This window comes from Phyllostomus hastatus, unplaced genomic scaffold (assembly GCF_019186645.2).
Source record: "Phyllostomus hastatus isolate PE091 unplaced genomic scaffold, TTU_PhHast_1.1 phas_contig_34, whole genome shotgun sequence".
Lineage (NCBI taxonomy): Eukaryota > Metazoa > Chordata > Mammalia > Chiroptera > Phyllostomidae > Phyllostomus > Phyllostomus hastatus.
The window spans coordinates 45,101,005-45,120,228 of NW_025333857.1; the positions used below are offsets into that span (position 1 = coordinate 45,101,005).

General features: G+C 47.2%; 1 protein-coding gene across 1 annotated transcript in view; it reads left to right on the plus strand.

The window, feature by feature from the left end:
- NFX1 (nuclear transcription factor, X-box binding 1) overlaps positions 1 to 14,848 on the plus strand; it is a 68,193-nt gene extending 53,345 nt beyond the window's left edge. Inside the window, exons 16-24 of the mRNA XM_045840267.1 lie at positions 75 to 302; positions 1,046 to 1,119; positions 2,130 to 2,231; positions 2,785 to 2,826; positions 8,392 to 8,490; positions 9,073 to 9,139; positions 10,216 to 10,361; positions 11,047 to 11,151; positions 12,374 to 14,848. Coding sequence (XP_045696223.1) covers positions 75 to 302; positions 1,046 to 1,119; positions 2,130 to 2,231; positions 2,785 to 2,826; positions 8,392 to 8,490; positions 9,073 to 9,139; positions 10,216 to 10,361; positions 11,047 to 11,151; positions 12,374 to 12,446 — 936 coding nt within the window. The 3' untranslated portion in view covers positions 12,447 to 14,848. The remainder of the gene's footprint in view (positions 1 to 74; positions 303 to 1,045; positions 1,120 to 2,129; positions 2,232 to 2,784; positions 2,827 to 8,391; positions 8,491 to 9,072; positions 9,140 to 10,215; positions 10,362 to 11,046; positions 11,152 to 12,373) is intronic.
- Positions 14,849 to 19,224: the final 4,376 nt, after the last annotated feature.

Sequence of the window (19,224 nt, forward strand, 5' to 3'; positions counted from 1 at the left end):
GTTTAGATAGGAAGTTAACACTCACCCCAGATCCCACATGGAGATGAGAATCTGATTACTTCTGTCTCTCCTAGTTGCGCAGCAACATCCCATGTCACCTGGTTGATATCTCCTGCGGATTGCCCTGCAATGCTGCACTACCGTGTGGAATGCACAAGTGTCAGAGACTCTGTCACAAAGGAGAGTGTCTTGATGAGGCCTGCAAGCAGCCCTGCACCACTCCCAGAGCTGACTGTGGCCACCCGTGTATGGCACCCTGCCACCTCAGCTCACCCTGCCCTGTGACTGCTTGCAAAGCCAACGTGCGTATTCCTGGCTCCAGGTGGGAGGTTGACTGTGGTTCTGGGGCTGCTGCTGAGTTCAGAACTGCCTGCAGCAATGCCTGGGCATGCATCCTAATCAGGGGTCTTTGGTTGCAGGGAACTGCAAGTTGACAAGAGCAAGGTAGAATAAATTAAATAGGTTCTGTCAACCCAGCTTGAGATGGCCTTTTAAATGTATGAGGATCTGTTTTATGCAAGATGTTGTGCTGGGTGCTGGGGCTACACTGTTTACAGGAGACTTCAATTAGATGGGACAGATACTCATTAATTACTCAGATCATTATGGCTGTGGTGTCATGAAGGAGTATTTTACCCTTGTAGAGGGAGCTACAAGAGCATGTGAGGAGGGGACTAACCTGGCTCCCTGGGGGCTTAAGTAAGGCCCCCTGAGGAGGTGAAAGCAGCAGAATGAGGCAGAGTTGGTTAGGCCTTGGCTGGTCCTGGGTCAAAAGTGTACCTCTGGTTCAGTGGCAAAAACTCCATTCTAGGCCTGTCCTCTCGGGCCTAATCTCAGGTGGGATTAAGGACTGGAGTAGTTCCCAGAAAGGGGCATGTCAGCTACTATGTAGTCAGTGTGCATATGTGGTTAACTTCATCCTGGAGGGCAGCCACTCTTTCTGTTCTCTGCCAAGGTTTGATTTGAGAGACGCTTTTAAAATGAAAGCTGCCTGTTCACATGGTTTCCACGTGCCGAAAGTCGCTCCATGTCAATCTTATTTCAGATTGAGCTGCAGTGCGAATGTGGACGAAGAAAAGAACTCATGATTTGCTCTGAGGCATCCAGTACTTATCAAAGGTTAGTGCTACCTAAATGTTAATAATGGGTGGATCTAGGCAAAGGGTATACATGTATTTATTGTAGGATTCTTGCAACTTTTACAAAAGCTAGAAAGTTTTTAAAGATTTTTATTTATTTATTTTTAGAGAGAGGGAGAGGGATAGAGAAAGCGAAGGAAAGAAACATCAATGTGTGGTTGCCTCTCGTGCACCCCCTACTGGGGACCTGGCCTGCAACCCAGGCATGTGCCCTGACTGGGAATTGAACTGGTAACCTTTTGGTTTGCAGGTTGGCACTCAATGCACTGAGCCATATCAGCCAGGGTGAAAAGTTTTTAAAATAAATTTTCCTGAATTTAGTTTTTAAATGCAATGGTTAAAAACAATGGTACTGCTGGTTAAAAGCAGTGGTACTGCTTTATGGACCTTTCTTTTCTAAACTTTAATTCACAAAGTAACCTCTTTACTTCTCCTACTCCTTCCTCTCTCTTCCCCTTTTGGTCTTGTTATACCATGAGATCACACAGAAGGTGTCCTGAAGTTGCATGAATTGCTTTGATGCCTTACCGCTTGTGGTGGTGGCACAGCTAGGACCAAGTCCTGTGCTCCTCCCCTGGGGTGGGGTTTCTGACTGTTTTTGCAGCCTCCTAAAATTTTAGGACCTGTGTGTTTGCACAGGAATCTGAGTACAGAGGTGGAGGTGTTAGGGATGGATGGTTGTATATATCTGATTGGATGCGAGATGTGCTATGGAGATACAACTTCAGGAGTATGCAGACATCAGAGTGTCTGTGTTTGGAGATACTGAGGAGTGGATTACCTCTTCTTTTCCTGTGGAGCTGGCTGCCTAGAATGTAAATGAGGATATGTGACATAAATGTGTGAATAGTAATAGATGGGCTTTCAAAGCCACACAAATTGTTGAATGGTAGATCTGCCTTGAGAGGAGTCTTCTGTGTGCCTGGTATGAAGAAGTTCTTGTGAAACTGCAATACCTTTTCTTCCTTTTTTTTTTTTTTAACACTTTAGGAGAGCTGCTATTTCCATGGCCTCTAAAATAACAGACATGCATCTTGGAGATTCAGTGGAGATCAGCAAGTTAATTACCAAGAAGGAAATTCACCAAGCCAGGTAACTTTTTAAATGTGTGATTATGCCTTCTTTCTCCTGTTAGGCTTAATTTCCAAAGGGGGGGAACATTTCATTTATTCCAATCTCCCACTATAAAGCTTTGTACACAGAGTAGGTGTTTAACAGATATTTGATATTGAGTCACACCCAGTCCAATCCCATGAATCCTACTCAAGCTATAGCTGAAACTAGAGGAGACTTTTCCAGGCCTCACTCCAGCCAGTAGCCAGAGGAAGCGAGGTGTGGATGTGTCCAGCCCGACCCGCTGGAAAACAAAGAAGCAGGGTGGTAGCTATGTCAACGTGGGGAAGTGGGGCTGTTAGAGGGACACTGCGAGCATTGGGGGGACTGAGCAGGCAGGGGACACTCTGAGGCCCTTCTGAGGATTCCTAGGTTTTGACAGCCCAGAGGCCTGCCCACCTTGGGAGGGACCTCATCCAGCCATCCTCTGGCCTACAGGCTGCTCTGTTTTCAGGTTGACTATCCAAAAACTTATTGCTAGATAGAAACTATGAGACCCGTGCCCTGACTTTATTTTCATTTGCTTCTCAAGGCTGGAGTGTGATGAGGAGTGTTCAGCCTTGGAAAGGAAAAAGTAAGTAGTGTCAGCTGCTGTTTATCTAACTGTCCTTGAGCTCTGTGAAGCCAGTGGAAGGGAGCCACCCTTTACGCAGTCACTCGGCATCTGCTTTGGTCTTTTGTTACTATTGGAGAGCACGAGAAATTTGATCACCAAGAACTGAAGTGTCTGAGGATAAACCACTTAACATGATTCAACATATTTCTGAAACATGAGCTTATGTGGTTTGGGCATGGCGTAAACATCACCTGCCACAGCATACTTATTCATGACTAAGACTTCCTGATTCCACTGGAGATAAGAGGCTTAAAGTTTTTTAATGAACTTTTATGTTGAAGTGTGACATACACATACATCAGAAGTAAACCGATCAGTGAGTCATCACAAAGTAAATACAGTGTTGTTATAAGCAGCACCAGGTCAAGGAATGGAAAATTACCAGAACCCTCTCGTACTCCACAAAGGTATAACCTCTATCCTGACTTCTCACACTTTAGATTAGTATTGCCTGTTTTTGAACTTTCTATAAGTGATGAAACATATAGTTTGTATTAGTTTTGCCTGGCCGCTTTCCTTACCTTTGTGACGCTCATTCCTGCTGTGGCATGTAGCAGCACTTTGTTTATCTTCATTCCCACGTATTTTAGTGTATTAATGTATCATAATCTGTTTCTCTTTTCTATGATTAATAGACATTAATTAATCTGGGCTATTACAAATAATGCTCTGTAAGAACATTCTTATACTTGCTTTGCTGTATTCATATATATGTATTCATTTCCATGGGATATAAACTTAGGAGTAGAATTGCTTATTAATAGGATATGCATGTGTTCAGCTTTAGTCAGTTCTACAAACCGTGTCACCATGGACAAAATGGTTTACCGGATTCCACTCTCACCAGAAGGGCCATCGTTCTCACTGCTCTGCGTTTTTGTTAGCACTTGGAATCATCAGTCTTTTTTGTTTTAATCCATTCTCATAGATGTTAGTGAGCTTTTAACTTATATTTACCTGATGACCAGTGAAGTTGAGCACCTTTTTGTATGTTTAATGGCCGTTTGGGTATCATCTTTTGTGAAGTCCCTGTTTAATCTTTTGCATATTTTTAAATTGTGTTGTCTGTTTTTTTATATTAATTAGTAGGAGTTCTTTATATATTTTGGATGTGAGTCCTTTGTTGGTTTTAAATATTGTATTTTCTCATACTTTGTGCCTTTAACTTTTCACTCTCTTCATCATGTCTTGATAAACAGAAGTTTCTGATTTTAAGGTAGTCTAGGTTATCAGTCTTTTCCTTAGTGAGTAGAGCCTTTCATGTCCTGTTTAAGAGATATTTGTCTGTCTGAGGTCATGATGTCATTCTACATTATTGTCTAGAAGCTAAATTATTTTACCCTTCACATTTAGATCTACAGTTGACCTGGACTGATTTTTTTTTTTTTTTTGAGTATAGGATAAGGCGGTTCGTGATTCAGTGTTTTTCCATATAAATAAATACTCATCTGACCAGTACCATTTATCAAGATGTCCTTTGTTCAGTACTTTGTAGTGCCACCTATGTGTGGGTCTGTTTCTGAGCTCATTCTGTTCCATTGCACTAATTTCACACCATAATAATTCTGGTGCAATTATAACAAGTCTTTTTTTTTTTCTGAGAGAGAGAGGAAGGGAGGGAGAAACAGAGGGAAGGAAACATTGATGTGTGAGAGCTACATCCATTAATTGCCTCTCACACACACCCAACTGGGCACCTAGCCTGCAACTCAGGCATGTATCCTCACTAGGAGTCAAACTGGCAACCTTTCAGTTTGCAGACCGGCACTCCATCCACTGAGCCACACCAGCCAGGGCCAATTATAACAAGTCTGAATATCTACTAAGTATATCTCTTCAAACATGGCTCTTCAAAACTGTCTTAGCTATTCTTGGCCTTTTGCATTTCCACTTAAATTTTAGAATTAGCTCATCATTATCTACCCCCCAAAAAACCTGCTGGGATTTTTATTGAGATGATATTTAATTTATAGATCACTTTGAAGTATAGTTAATGTTTGTTGCTCTGGATTTACACCCTTACTAACTACTTCTTCCTTTTTTTCTTTTTTTGAACTTTGGGGTTTATTATGATTGAGGGACAGCCTTTATTCATTGATTTGGCTCACATATCACCTGTGAGGTGAACAGCTTACATTAGATACTAAGGCTGATATCATCAGTTGTGAGCCCAGTCTTCTTGGGGACTCTGCGCATGCCACCATGGTGGTTGGGTCCCCAGAGCTCTGTCTTTGCTTTGTCTTTGTAAGTCACTGAGGTGTAAGTGTATGGGCCCAGGGACAACAGAAAATCAGCTCCCAGCCAGGCTCCCATATGCACCTCAGCATCAGGTATGGCACTCACATACAGAGCTTCTTGACATGAGGGGCCGCATCATGCCTGTGACATTGTGGAAGGACAGCTCGCTGACAGGGCCCAAGTCCAGTGGACCCAGGGGCTGCTGGGTCACTGGAGGAGCGTTAGGGTGGTACAGCTGGAGCTCTGGGGAGCCTCCACGGCTGGGGGTGTGCAGTCTAGGTGATCCATAGATTTACTTATTTCTAATAGTTTATAACTTTTAGATTTTGCATGTATACAATCATGTCCTCTTCTAGTAATACTAGTTTTATTACAATGATTATACTTTTATTTCTTTCCAATTTTTAACTTTTTTTCTTACCTTATTGCACTGGCTAGGGCCTCCAGTAAAATGTTGAATGGAAGGCGGTGATGATAGATATTCCTGACTTATCCCCAATTTCATAGGAAAAGCTTTAAATATTTTACCAGTAAATGTGTCTGCTTTATACTTCTTATCAGGTTAAGTAGCATTGATTCAATGACTAGCAGTCTTTCTGGTTCCAGCAAAGATTGATTAAAAAGGATAGCCCTGTAAAAATGTTAATAATTGGAGCATTTAGGTGAAGGGTATATAGGAATTTATTATAATATTCTTACAATTTGCCTTTGAAAATTTTTCAAGATGAAAAGTTAAACAGAAACAAATGCAGAGTATAGTCCTATTTTATGTTGAAGTTGAACTTTCAACAGTTGTTAACAGTATCTCTTTAAGTGGCTGTGTGTGTAGAAGGTAATTTGATGGTTCATAGCATTGCCCAGATTTCCCTTGGTTTGGCCCCTGTAGTAACTTTGTAGTAACTCTTGTTCAAAACTCTTGCCCTTTAAGAACCATCAGTCACAGTGTTCTCAGCTGCAAAATGTGAACTAAGAGTCCTGAGTATTCAGAAATGCTGTAGTGAAAACAGAGAAGGGCTCCAAAAACATGGAAACAACCTTTATGTAGTTTGAGAGACAATATCATATAGTAGGTAGAGCCTCAGAGCTCCGGAGTCAGATTGCCTGGATTTGAAGTCTCACTTCACAAATCACATAGCTGTGTGAGCTTAGCCAAGTCACATATCCTCTCTAAGCTTGGGTTTTCTTTAAAAATTGTGAGGCCTGGCAGAGCAGCTCAGTTTAGAGCATTGTCCCAGTGTGCCAAGGTTGCGGGTTCAACCCAGTCAGGGCACATACATGAAGCAACCAGTAAATGCATGAATAAGTGGAACAACAAATCAATGTTTCTCATTCCCTCCCTCCCTCCTTCCCATCCTATTGCCTCTCCCCTCAATATTAAAAAAAAAAAAGCCATAGAAATGGTGACAATAATAGTACCTACTTCCCAGAGTTGTGGGAATTAAAATATTAAAACTAAGGATGAAACAGAAAGCTCTTGGCACAAGCCTGGCACACAGTAGGTACTCAGTACCTGTCACTTATTGATTAAAACTGGCTCTCTCTTTCTGAAAGCCTTTTGAATTTCTCCTCAGTCTTTGAGCAATGACATAATGACTCTCACTATATACTCTTTCTCAAATACCCACTGGCCTAAGAGGAAAGAAAGAAGTGCAAATTTAAAAGAAAAATGCCATCTGAAGTTGCAAATACATACTTCATTGTAGATGAAAAACTGGCAGGCCAGATTTTCCCACAGATGTGTTTTATTGATGTTTAAATTTGAATTAGTCACTGACTAATGGAAAAATCTCCCCCTAGGAATTCTCTTGACAATTTGAAAATTAAGCTCTTCTTGAAATATTGGAAAGTCTAGCAGTGGTAACCAGATTGTTATGTGCATTAAACTTGCAAGAGACCCCTGTCCCAGTGCAAATGAAAATTGCACCAAGTGCCAAGCCAAATTTTATCTATCTTTAAAAAAAGAAACTTCAGACATTAACTGGGTTTTGGCGCAGTGCTGTAAAACTCATACCCTGTCAGTCTAAACGCAGACAGGCAGCGGTGGCAGCCATTCAGACTATGACCAAGGGTCTGGGGCGCATGCCATTTAACCAGGTAATCCCACACCTGGAAACATTTCCCGGAGAAATAATCTTAAAAGCTTTTTGCTCAAAGGTATTAATTGTGTCACATGTAATAGTGAGAAACTAGAGAATTGTTAAAGAAACTTAAATGAGAAATGTTTAAGTAAATTGTGATATATACATAATTAGAGGATTATGCAGCTATTAAAACAGTATGTGTGAAAATCAAATAGTAATATGAGAAATGCTAATCATATAATGACAGGGGAGGAGAGGATGCAAAGTTTTATGTGCACTGATTACAGTGTATTTATAGGGGGAAAAATCTGAAAGGAAATGTCCTAAAATGTACTGCCTAATGTTTTTCATGAAACTCTTTATTTTCCAGACTTTCTATAATGTGATATAATATTTATTTATTTATATTTTTAATTTGTACTTGGGGATATGTTTATTGATTTGAGAGAGTCATCGATGTGAGAGAGAAACACTGACCTGTTGCCTCCCACACGCACCGCCACCAGGGATCAGACCCGAAACCTAGGTGTACACCCTGACTGAAAAACGAACCCACAACCCTTTTCGTGTCCAGGATAACACTCAAACCAACTGAGCAACCCAGCTAAGACATGATAGTAATTTTAATATTTATAGGTCTACTTTATGTATCTGATGGTTAGGTGAAGCCTCAGAGAATGTCATTCCTCATTGACCATTTCCAGTGCTCTCAGTGCCCCAGCTTGCTCTACACCAAAAAATCCAAGTCCTCAGTGTCAGCCTGTGGCTTGCTCGGACTCATATAGACATGTCTTGTTTATTTTCTTGTATAAAGACAATACCATATCTTGTGCCAAGTTGTTATTCTTTCCTTAATAATCGGAGTACTGAATCAGGTTTACTAAAATGAGATCAAGTATAAATAACTTAGGACATGCCCTGGCTGGGTGGTTCAGTTGGTTGGAGTGTCATCCCATACACCATAAGGTTATCGGTTCAATTCCCGGTCAGGGCACATACCTCGGTTGTAGTTTCAGGCCCCAGTTGGGGTGCATATGGAAAGCAACTGATCGATGTTTTTCTCTCCCTCTCTAATCAATAAACATATCCTTGAGTGGAGATTAAAAAAAAGGAGAACTTAGGACATGGTGAGCCATCTGTTATTATGAGATAGTTTTCCTCCCCCCCTTTTCCTTTTATTTACATACCTCTCTCTTACTTTCAGGCGGTTAGCAGAGGCCTTTCATATCAGCGATGACTCTGATCCTTTCAATGTACGTTCTTCAGCATCAAAATTCAGTGACAGTTTGAAAGAAGATGCCAGGTGTGTAACTTATTAGCTACTTTCCTAATTGTAGCTTATACGCATGTTTAGTCTTTTAAGATGTAACTGGTATGTACTCTATGATTGACCCAGTTGAAGTGTTTACATCTATTACAAGAAATTACATGATGTTTAATAAAAAATCCTTCTCTCAGTTTCGCAGACCTGTTCCCCTGAAGAAGTGAACTTGGGGGAGGGGAGGAAAGGGCCCCTGTGGTAGGAGTGGGGGCCTCCCTGGGGCTGGACTAGCCTAAATTCTCTGGCCGAATCCCACCTCTGTCCACCCAGGTCTCAGTCACATGGGTCCTCACTTGGGCATTAACAGCCCTTATTGTCCACCTATCTCCTGGCCCTCCAGTGGCTACTTCTCCTTCCATCTTGTCCTTTCTCATTTTTGTTTTCTCTTTCTTTGTTCAGGTGTAGTTAGTATTCTGTTACCTGACAGTTCCTGACCTCTGCAGCTTTTCTGGTTGCAGAAACCAGGGTTAAATGGCATGCACCCCAGAAGCAGGGAGGGTGGGCAGGAGGGATTTTCAAAGAGCAGGAACACATGAATTTAACTGTAGTGATTTCTCATTTCAGGAAGGACTTAAAGTTTGTCAGTGACGTTGAGAAGGAAATGGAAGCCCTTGTGGAAGCCGTGAACAAGGTTGAAGTCAAAACATCCAATTGGACATGTCTCTAAGGCCAGCTTAATAAAAAATCAATTCCCAGAACACTGTTGGTATAGAGTAGTTGTAGGAAAAAGTCCTTTTTGAGGATCCTTGCATTTCCTAAAAGCCTAGCCTAAATAACATCCACGGAAGCCCTATCCTGGTTTAGGAAAGATATCTGTAGTCAAATTACATGTAAATAAACATCCTAGCTCAGTGCCTGAGAATGGGTGAAATTCAGAGGAGGGGTTTCAGTAGTGATAGCGGAATGGATGTGTGAAATCAATAATTAGGAGACCTGCCGGGACCTCAGGTCTCTGAAGGGCTGTTGTATAACAGGACACGCTGCCCTTAGGTAGAGTTTAAAAGGTCGATGACTAGACCTGGAGAGCAATGGCAGAGACAAGAGAGTGGGGCCCCTGCCCCAGGGGCAGCCGGCATAGTTGAGGAGTAGCTTTAAGCAGAAAACGCCTTGTAGTCAGAAGCAGCCCGCCGCACAGTGGCTCCCTCTTCATTCAGCAGGGCCTCTGAGTGAGGGTGAGATGCTGCTTCAGCGTCATGCATAATGAAGGCTTTCCTTCCCGCCTTCTGTCTTGCCCCCTTCCCTTCCTCCCTTTGTTCCCACTTCCCAGCAGGACACTAACACAAAGGAACAAACGGAATCATTGTTTCTCTCCTCATTAGGAAACCTGAGCAAATGTGTTTTTCTGCCTGTGCGTCTGTATCTGCAGATTCATGTTTAGTGCAGAATCTGCTTTTATAGGAAGTGAGGTTTTCTTGTTTCATAAGTCTTAAATTTAGTCATTTTTGGGGACTCTCACTCACCCCCCACTTGCAGGCCCCTCAGGAGGAACCACTCACTGTCCGTGTCAGTCTTAGGTCATTTACCCTTTGTCCCTAACCCCGGCCAGCTGCTTCTGCATGGCTCACAGGCAGGTGAAGTGCTGTTCACTGTAGGCCTCTAATATCAGTCACCTCTTACTGACCCAGGCTGTTGTGGTTGGGGGAAGGACCTTTGTAAGCATATGCTCTTTTCAAGGTGATTTTATCATTCTCTTTTCCCTTAATACAGGGAAAGAATAGTAAGAAGAGCCACTTCTTCCCTCCCATGAACAGAGACCACCGCCGGATCATCCACGACCTGGCCCAAGTGTACGGCCTGGAGAGCGTGAGCTATGACAGTGAACCAAAGCGCAACGTCGTGGTCACTGCAGTCAGGTGGGTTGATCTCGCCATCGTAGGAGGGACTGCGCGGTGGTGCAGACTGGACCCGGGAAGCAGCATCTGTCAATATTCGCTTTCCCTACTTCCCCTGCTGGAGGAATAGTTGGAAAATCGGCTTCCGGGACAGCCATTCTGAGATGAGTGAAAGGTCCACACCAGATTGCACAGCCTCTCATCTGCCCAGATTCACCTCAGGCACGGGAGGCAGCGTTCCTGGGCTGAGGGAACAGACCCTGAGGGCCTGGGTTGGGTGCCTGCCCATCGCGCCTGTCCCTTTTGCCCTTCTGTCCTGGCATGATGGAAACAGAAAGAATGCTGGACTGTGACTCAAGGCATCCCCCGTAAACAGCGTTTGCCTTCAGAGGAAACTGGGACAGTAACTTGAGAGACAGGAGGGGCAGGGAGGACCTAGGATCACCATCAGAACCTGAGAGAATAGCAAGAACTTCTGAACGAAGAAAACACGTGTGTGAGAGAAAGCAGGTAACAGGCCCAGCAGAGGTGGGTGAAAGGGGCGGGGGCTAAAGGAAGGTGACCATGCCGAGCGGAGGCAGGTCATATCAAGAGAGTGAGTGCTCAGTAGCATCGTAGCGCTGAAGTCACAGACGGATTTCCAGCTGTCTGCCTGTGTCCACAACAATTCTCTCTTTTCCGTGTTTCGTGTTCTGACTTTTATCAGGGGGAAGTCCGTTTGTCCTCCTATCACGCTGACAGGGGTACTTGAAAAGGAAATGCAGTCACGGCCTCCACCACCTATTCCTCATCACAGACAACAGTCAGACAAGTAAGGATTCTTCAGCTGCTTTCCAAAGGGCCCTGTCTGTTCAGTGCAGCCGGCAGGGCTGAACTGTTGGGCTGCACCAGCCATTGGTGGCCTTCTCCGGCCAGCCTTGGGGTACCGTGCTCAAATATATAAGGTTTGACTGGGTGTCAGACACATTTGTCATGATAGTGGGGTCCCAGTTTGATGCTTGTTGTACCCACTCACTTCCCCTTGGGGGAGAGCAGTCCCTGGACATAGTTTCCGTGGTGTCGATGGAGTCCCTGGGGGGTGGGTTCATCCGGTCACACCAGCTGATTTAGGAACCTTGTGTGGTTCACAACAGTTACTCTGGATGAAAGTGGGATTGGAGGGGGAGTTGGTGGTAAAGAGGGGGACTTTCATGTTTTGCTGTACCTCCGTATGATTTGAGTCATTCTCACAACAAACACATGTATTCATGATTTAAAGAGAAGAGAAAACCACATTGGCAAGCAGCAGCACGCCTGCCAGGTGTTCTCTCAGGCAGGGGCAGGGAAGGAGCATCGTCCCTCCTCCCCCACTTCTCCCTTGCCAGGAGGGAAGCTGGCTGCCCTACTGTGATGAAGCAGCATTGCTGAAATTCACTCTGAAACGGCAGGGCCCCTGCTCCTGTTGTGGCCCTTCATGCAGAAGGCCTGACAGTTCCTCCTACACAAAACCTCTGGGAGGACAGGTAGGGCAGTTTACGGGGTCACCATGAGGGTCATGGCAATTGGTGTTCCCCTGGGACTAGATAGAGCAGCTCAGTGTTGCCCATGGGACACAGCTCCAGCAGGAGCACCGAGGGCCATTTAGCTCCACAGTGTCAGCCCTGATCATCCCTGGGAAGCAGGCAGCCTGGACTCCAGTCAGCTCAGGTTGCCTCTCTACATGGACCAGTGGTCTGGGAAACAGGTGGAGTGTCAATACTGCCTGGACATAACCATGTGTATTCTGTTTATGCCATGCTGTCTTTTTTCCCCTTTGCTTGCTTTATTTTTGTATGAAACTGTATTGTGGAAAATTTTTGGAGTAAAGAAAATAGTATTAATATAGTGAACCCCTGTGTGCCTATCATCAAATTTCAACAGTTCTGAGCTCATGCAGACCCCACTACCTTATCAAAGCTTCATAAATGATGAGTCAGCTGATCCTGAACTTTCTGAAGACCTGAATCTGTTTACCACAGAAAGAAAAGATGGATCATTCTTTCTTTGCTTTTCAGGAATCCTGGGAGCAATAACTTACAGAAAATAACCAAGGAGCCGGTAATTGACTACTTCGATGTCCAGGACTAAGAAGCTCACGACACACTTAGATGAAAGAATGATTAGGTGGGGTGGAGACTCGTTTGCCAGCAGATAAATCATGCTTATTCCCAACTTCCTGGTGGACTCACAGCCTCACATGCTGTTTCATGTCGATATGTCCAAAGCATGAGCGTGTCAGAAGTCCCGTCCTCTAGCCCTTCTCTGTACAGAGCATCTCTGTGCGGCCAAGTGTTGACTGCACGGTCTCTGGTAACTCAGTTGTGTGTTTGCATAGGCTCCTCAGGCTTTCCCTGCAATCGCTCGGAGGCGCAGGGGAACATTGGACTTGGTTTGGACAAACCAGAATTTTAGCCTGAAACTGGCTTTATGGCACTTGGTCATAGCCTCAGCTGTCCCAGCTATCCATCCGCCTCCTGAAAATGCCTGCCACATCAGATGCACCTCCCTCTCTTAATGCAGACTGATCATAGTCTTTGGAAAGGCACGAGCAAACTTCTCAGTCTGAAATACCAAACGTTGAATTGGTACATCATATCTGGAATCACACGTGTTGTGTTGAACCCGCTGTCTTACCTGAGTCTTTTGCCAAAAACTCTCATAGACCTGTCTAGCTGAACTTACTTTAGTGGTTCTCAGTACCATTAGTTCTAGACCTAGCAGAGGGGTTGGGTGACTTTACAGAATTCTGTTTTCTGGAGTCCATGGAGCACCACATGCCACATCACTGAGCCTGTCGGGTGACGTCACTTCAGCCATCCACCATGGTGGGAGAGGACATAGAGCGAGCTCCACATGCCAGGTTTACACTGTGGCCTCTAGGTATGACTAGCGGTATGGCTGCTAGTGTAGCCCCAACACCTTCTCTCTGGTTGAGAAAGTCTCAGGTAAACTCACCTTCCCTGTGTTGCTTTCTCCCAGGCCTGCAGCAGCCATGCAGGCTCTCCCTATCTCTGAGCGCTGGGCTTCTTTTGAATAGTCAAAAAAGTATGTGGACAGCCCAGTGCTTATTTCACCAACCCACTGGAGGCATTCTTCAGGCTTCTTTGAGGCAGGTGTATCACCAGTTACATTAGTTTGGCCCTCTGCATTGGCACCCCTCCAGCACGGGGGCCAAACTTCCAGCAACTTCCTTCTGCTCCAGAACAAGCCACAAGCCCCAGAGTAACAGGAGATTTGAGAAATAACTTCACAAAACCCACACTTAATTTTCATAGAGCAGGGCCACCCTTTGGTCCTGGCCCAGACAATCTGCCTTGAAAGGCATCAGGTGCGGCAGTGGAATAGACACTGGAGGGAACAGATGAACTACAAAGCCACCTTACCTGGGCCCATTCAGCACAGGGGCAGTGGCTGAGAAGCCCACACGCATCTGTTACATCTTTCAGTCGGTGGTTGAGTAGGTGAACTGTGCACTGAGAGCACCTCGGAATCAGCAGGAGTCAGAAAACCTGACTTCAGGTTCCACCTCTGCCACATAACAACTTGCCACTTGATGGAATGGAGGTTATCACACTGCCTCGCCAGGGTGGTGGTAAGGGTTAAATGAGATAATACGTAGGGGTGCCTGATCTATCATAGGTGTTGAAGTTTGTAAAAATTATACTTGATATCTGGAAAATATGCGAGTAGCTTCTTTATCCATAATACTAGCCAAGTAAAAGGTTAGAATGCTGAGCAATCTTCTTCAGGTGAATGTTTGTGTGCTTCCTTAGCACCAGCCTTGTACTAGGCTGAGCAGCGGGGAGCAGATGTGGCCTGCTTTTTAGTTACTGACCCAGTAGGGGCCACATCCCTGAATATATATAATGGAATTGGTTGGTCTGGCACAAAGAGGTCATTAGTCCTGTTAAAAGCTGGAGAGGCGTACGAGGACTGGGTTAGCTGGAGCTTGGGAAAGGGCAACAGGAGGGAGCATTTGAGCTGAGTCTGGAGACGGCAGGCTGCTATAGGGAGGCGAGAGGCATGACACAGGGAGGTACAGGGCGTGAGACAGGCCCGGAGTGTGGTTTGTGGTGGGTATGAGGAAGGAAGGGATCTTCAGAGTGGACAGACAGCTGGAAGGACAAGTGATGAAGCTGGAGAGGTAGGTCAGTTTGAGAGCCACGGGGAGCCGCCAAAGGATCCTAAGCCGAGAGTGGCTGGCCTGGATTTATGATGTAGAGCAGGAGCCAGCAAACTTCCCTGCAAAGAGCCAGGTAGTGTTTCAGGCTTTGTGAATCTCTTGCACCAACCAACTGCTAGTGTGGTGTGGAAGCAGCCACAGGCAATATACCCAATTGAGTGAGCACGACTCTGTTCTAATAACAATTTTATAGACACTGAATTCAGAGTTTCATGTAATTTTTACGTCGCAAAATACTATTTTTGCTTTGCCAAACCTTTTAAAAATGTGAAAACTATTCTTAGCTTGTGGGTTGTACAAAACAGCAACAGGCTGCGTGTAGCTGTGGACAGGTTTCCCAGGGACTGGGGGACTAACAGGTAGGAGGCCCAGCCAAGAGCTGGGAGTGACCCAAGGGAGAAGATGAGGGTAGTGGGAGTTGGTGCTGCAAAGAGGGAAGAGATTTCCCTCTTTTCAGGAAATCAGGAGGCTAGGATGCAAGGGACCAGCAGAGAGCTAGCCACCCCCTCATCACCAAAGGGACCTCAAATACTCCTCAGCAAAAGAAAGCTGCTTCTCATCCTCCAGAGAGCAGTGGCCTTGGACAAGGCTCTCTGTGAATGTGGACTAAAGGAGAGATACCCTTACCCCTCCACCCCATACATGGAGGGAGCCGGTGGGCACCAGGACTCCAGTTTGTTGCTCCCCAAGTATCAGGTAGCACCTTCGCTCCGCACCGCAGCCCCGCACTTTTCAGCAGGAGTTTGTGGGGCCAGAGCTTTCCAGAGACCCAGTTATCTCTGGAATTACCTCTGGCAGGGCTGTCTTAACAGTGATGCCGGCCTGGTGTGTGGAGGAGGGCTGTGTGCAGGACTGGAAATGAAAGCAGCCCTCCAGATTGCAGGTCTGTGTGAAGCGGCTCTGGACGGTGTCCTGGACAGGCCTGGGACAGGTGTGTGTGGGGCGGGGGAGGCACTCAAACAGAAGATGTTGAGATTTAGGTGTGAGGAGGCCTTCCCACATACTGCCTGAAAGCCTGGAGACCTGTTCTTGAAGGAGGACCTACCGCCCTGCCACCTCTTCCAAAACGGGAGTACCCAGGCTGGAGCTTCACCTCAGACCTGCATTCTGTCACACCCATCGGGCAAATTCTCCCAAACTCCCCACATGCCCTCAGCACAAATATCTTTCATGGCTGTTCAAGCTCACAATTCCCAGGGGTGTAGCCTAAGCCAGTCCAACTCCAGTCTACTGAGGCCCAGACAAGGAATAAGGGTCCATGCAGTCACACTTGTGTGCCAAGCAGAGACTGGCATCCAGGCCTTGGGTTCCCAACCTAGAGCTGCCCTAGGTCCAGAGAGGCTTGCATCCTTGGGATAAGGTGCACTGTCTTCCCCAAACAGAACTGCTTGGGTGTCCTGACCCCAGGCTTCATGCTGCACACACAGCCTCCTGGGACCTGGGCACAGAGAGCCCAGCTGACCTAGGATGCCCAGTGCTGCCTCAGCTCTTTCTGTGGCTGTGCAGTTTGCCTCCAGTGTCTGGGCATTGCTCTCCCAACTGTTAATGGGTAATAGTGTCTGCTCGTGTGCTGCTGCCCTGAGCCACCGTGGGGTAGCACAGTCAGGCCTCTGGAGCCTGTCCCAGAACTCTTGGGGAGGTCGTTCACTTAGGGGGGAGGGACAGCTTTCTCAGAGTTGCTCTGATAAAAGCTGGGGCTTTCAGTCACCACCCCCATACTCCACCCTCACCCACCCTGAGCTTGCCACGTGAGTAAAGGAGTCAGAAGTCCCCATGTTTCCCAAGTATCTCTTCTGAGCTCTTAGAGCCTGCCACGCACTGTGCTCATCTTTCACTCCTCAAAGCCCCATGAAGCAGTTGTTACTACCCCCAGCTTCACTAATCCCCACACTTTTCAGCAGGAGTTTGTGGGGCCAGAGCCTTCCAGAGACCCAAGTTCTCGGTTGGTTGGTGGTTGGAGGTTAGGTCCCTAACCAAGATCACTCAGCAACTGGGGATCTGATACTCCTACTAGGTCTCACTCAGACCCTGTGTTCTATCCACTGCACAGTCAGAGCAGCAGCAGCTCACAGAGCTCACACTGGAGTCCCTAGGATGCATGGCCCACGACAAGGTCAGGATAAGTAGGAAAGTTCATACTCAACCAATGCGGAGAACACCAGCAGCCCCCAAAGATGAGTGGCCACGAGGGGGCAGTGTGTATCCTCAAACAGGAAGCCTAGGGGTGGGGTAGGGATGGGGCAGGGGAGTGTATACTTGGCTTCAGGAAAGCTCTTTAAAACTTTTAAGAAGTGTTTTTGACCATTATCTTTTAAATGTATCTATCACCTTTTCATTTTTTAAAACACCTTCTCTGCTAGTTGACACAGTGTAAGCAAGGGGGGAGAGGGGCGGGAAGGAGCAAAAACCATGCAGGTATCTGAAGGAAGAACAGCCAGGTGGAACAGCCATGGCAAAGGCCCAAGGGAGGAAACCTTCCACACACCTTGAAGGAGAAGCAGAGCCATCAGGCTGCAGGAGAAAGGGGAAGGGGGAGAGTAGCAGGCTGCTGGGAGGCTTAAGGCAGAGGAGTGCATGTGAAGTGGTAGCTCATTTTTTGAAAGGATCACTTGCAGCTGTAGAGCTGATTCAGAGCAAGGGGAGAGGCTGGGAGACCAGCCAGAAAACTGCTGCTAGAATCCAAGAGAGGCGACAGTGACTCAGACCCGGGGTGGTGAGAAGCGGTTGGATTCCAGATACGTTTTGCAAGTAACACCTATAGGATTTGCTGATAGCTGCAATGTGGCGCATGAGAGAGAGAGGAGTCAGGGATGACTTCAGAGTTTGGGGTCTGAGCAATGGGAAGATGAATTGCATTCACTGAGACAGGAAAGAGTGTGGGAAGAGCAGGCTTTGGGGGGGGGGGTGAAAATCTGTCCAGGTGGTTTGTACATTGGAGTCTAAAGTCTGGAAACAGAATTGGGATGGAAATGTAGTTTGGGGAGCTGCTGGAATAGAGTGGTGTGTGGTGGCTGGTGAGATTGTGTTGGGCTGCCGGTGCTGGAAGAGAAAAGGTCCAAGGACGGTGTCCTGGGCTCTCCATCATCTGGAGGGCAGGGAGCTGAGGACAGGCCAGGAGTCTGAGCTTCCCCGGCCGGCGCTGGGGGCTGAAGCTGCAGGGAGTCTTGTGGGGTGGGGTCTCTGGGCTTTTCCTCCAGGTGTCCTAGGAGAGTGTGAGCGTCTCTTACCCGCCCTGAGCCATCTGAACATCCTGAAGCCCCAGACTATTCAGACTCCAGGGCCAGGGGAGATGATGGAGTTTGGCTGCCTCCTCCCCTTTAACTCTCTCTCAAACATGGGTGCTCCATAGGGCTCCGTCGTCTCTCCCTGAGCCACTTCATCCATCTGCAAGCCTTCAGATGCCACCCTGGGCTTTAAAGCTCTCTCTAGCCCAGGCCCATGTCTCCCCGAGTATCCCACAAGTACCTACGATTCAGCATGTCCAACCTCCAGTTTCCTGGTGGGTCCACACCTGTCCAGTCTCCCCAGTCCTAGCTCTGGGCCCCCCTCAGCTCATCTTCCCTCTAATGCCCTTTAACCTGGGGCCAGAAGCCAGGACACAGATAGGGGAATGTGGGGCCAGGGGAGGGCAGAAACATATTCTTGCTGGCCTTGGCAGAGCTGTCCTAGGGACCTGTCGTGACTCCCATCTGAGGAATCATCCTTATCGGTCAGCAGGGTGTGGTTGGGTCCCTGGAGGAGTCAAATGTGCAACCCTAGGTTTATTGGCGTCATCTGTGTGCCAGCGTGGACCTGGCCGTGAGCTGTGAGTCTCCTTTCTCAGCCTCTGACCCCACCTCTGAGCCTCCAGCCCCTTCCTTCCTTCCTCCCTTCCTTTCTTTTTGCCTCCCTGCCTCCCTTCCTTCCTGCAGTGAGACCTGCCTCTCCTCCCCAGAGACCTCTCTCACCCTCTGCCCCAAGCCTTGCTCTCGCCTCTCCCCATGCCTGGTCTCAGTTCACCCTACCCTTCTGCTGTCCGACCTCGTCTTCTCCCACTCTCCCCTCCCTCCTTCCATTCCAGCACTGCCCCCCCCCCCCCGTGTTCCCACCTTAAGACCTTAGCACTGGCCAGTTCCTCAGCCTGGCTGCTTTCCCCCCAGGCACCCACATGGCTCACTCCCGCACCCCCTTCAGGTCTTTACTCAAAGTCACCTTCTCAGTGAGGCCTCTGTCTTCACACCCCACGCACTTAACTATCCCTCTTACTATCCCCGCTTTTCCTCCTTAGCATACATCACTGACACACCACATGTTTTGCCCAGAATGTCGGCTCCACGAGAACAAGGCCTTTCGTGTATCTTCTTTGTGCCTGTATCCTCGGCACTGGAATGGTGTCTGGCGTGTTGTCGGCTTTCAGCCAGAGTCTGCGAAGGGAATGGAAGGGGTCTGCGCTCTGCGCTCTGCGTGCAGACATGCTCTGTGACCAGGGTCAGTGCTCGTGTATCCTGCTGGATGTTATGGGCAGTGGGCCTAGTGCAGGTCTGTGGCAGCGCAGTGGCCTGCAGGCAGGGTTCTGGAGGGACCCGCTGGCTGCCTGGGCGCCAAGGCCACCTCCCAGAGACGTGAGGATGGCAGAGGATGAAGTAGTCAGTGAGGACAGAGGGGCACAGCCCTGGAGCCCATGTCTGCCTCTCCCACCTGTGA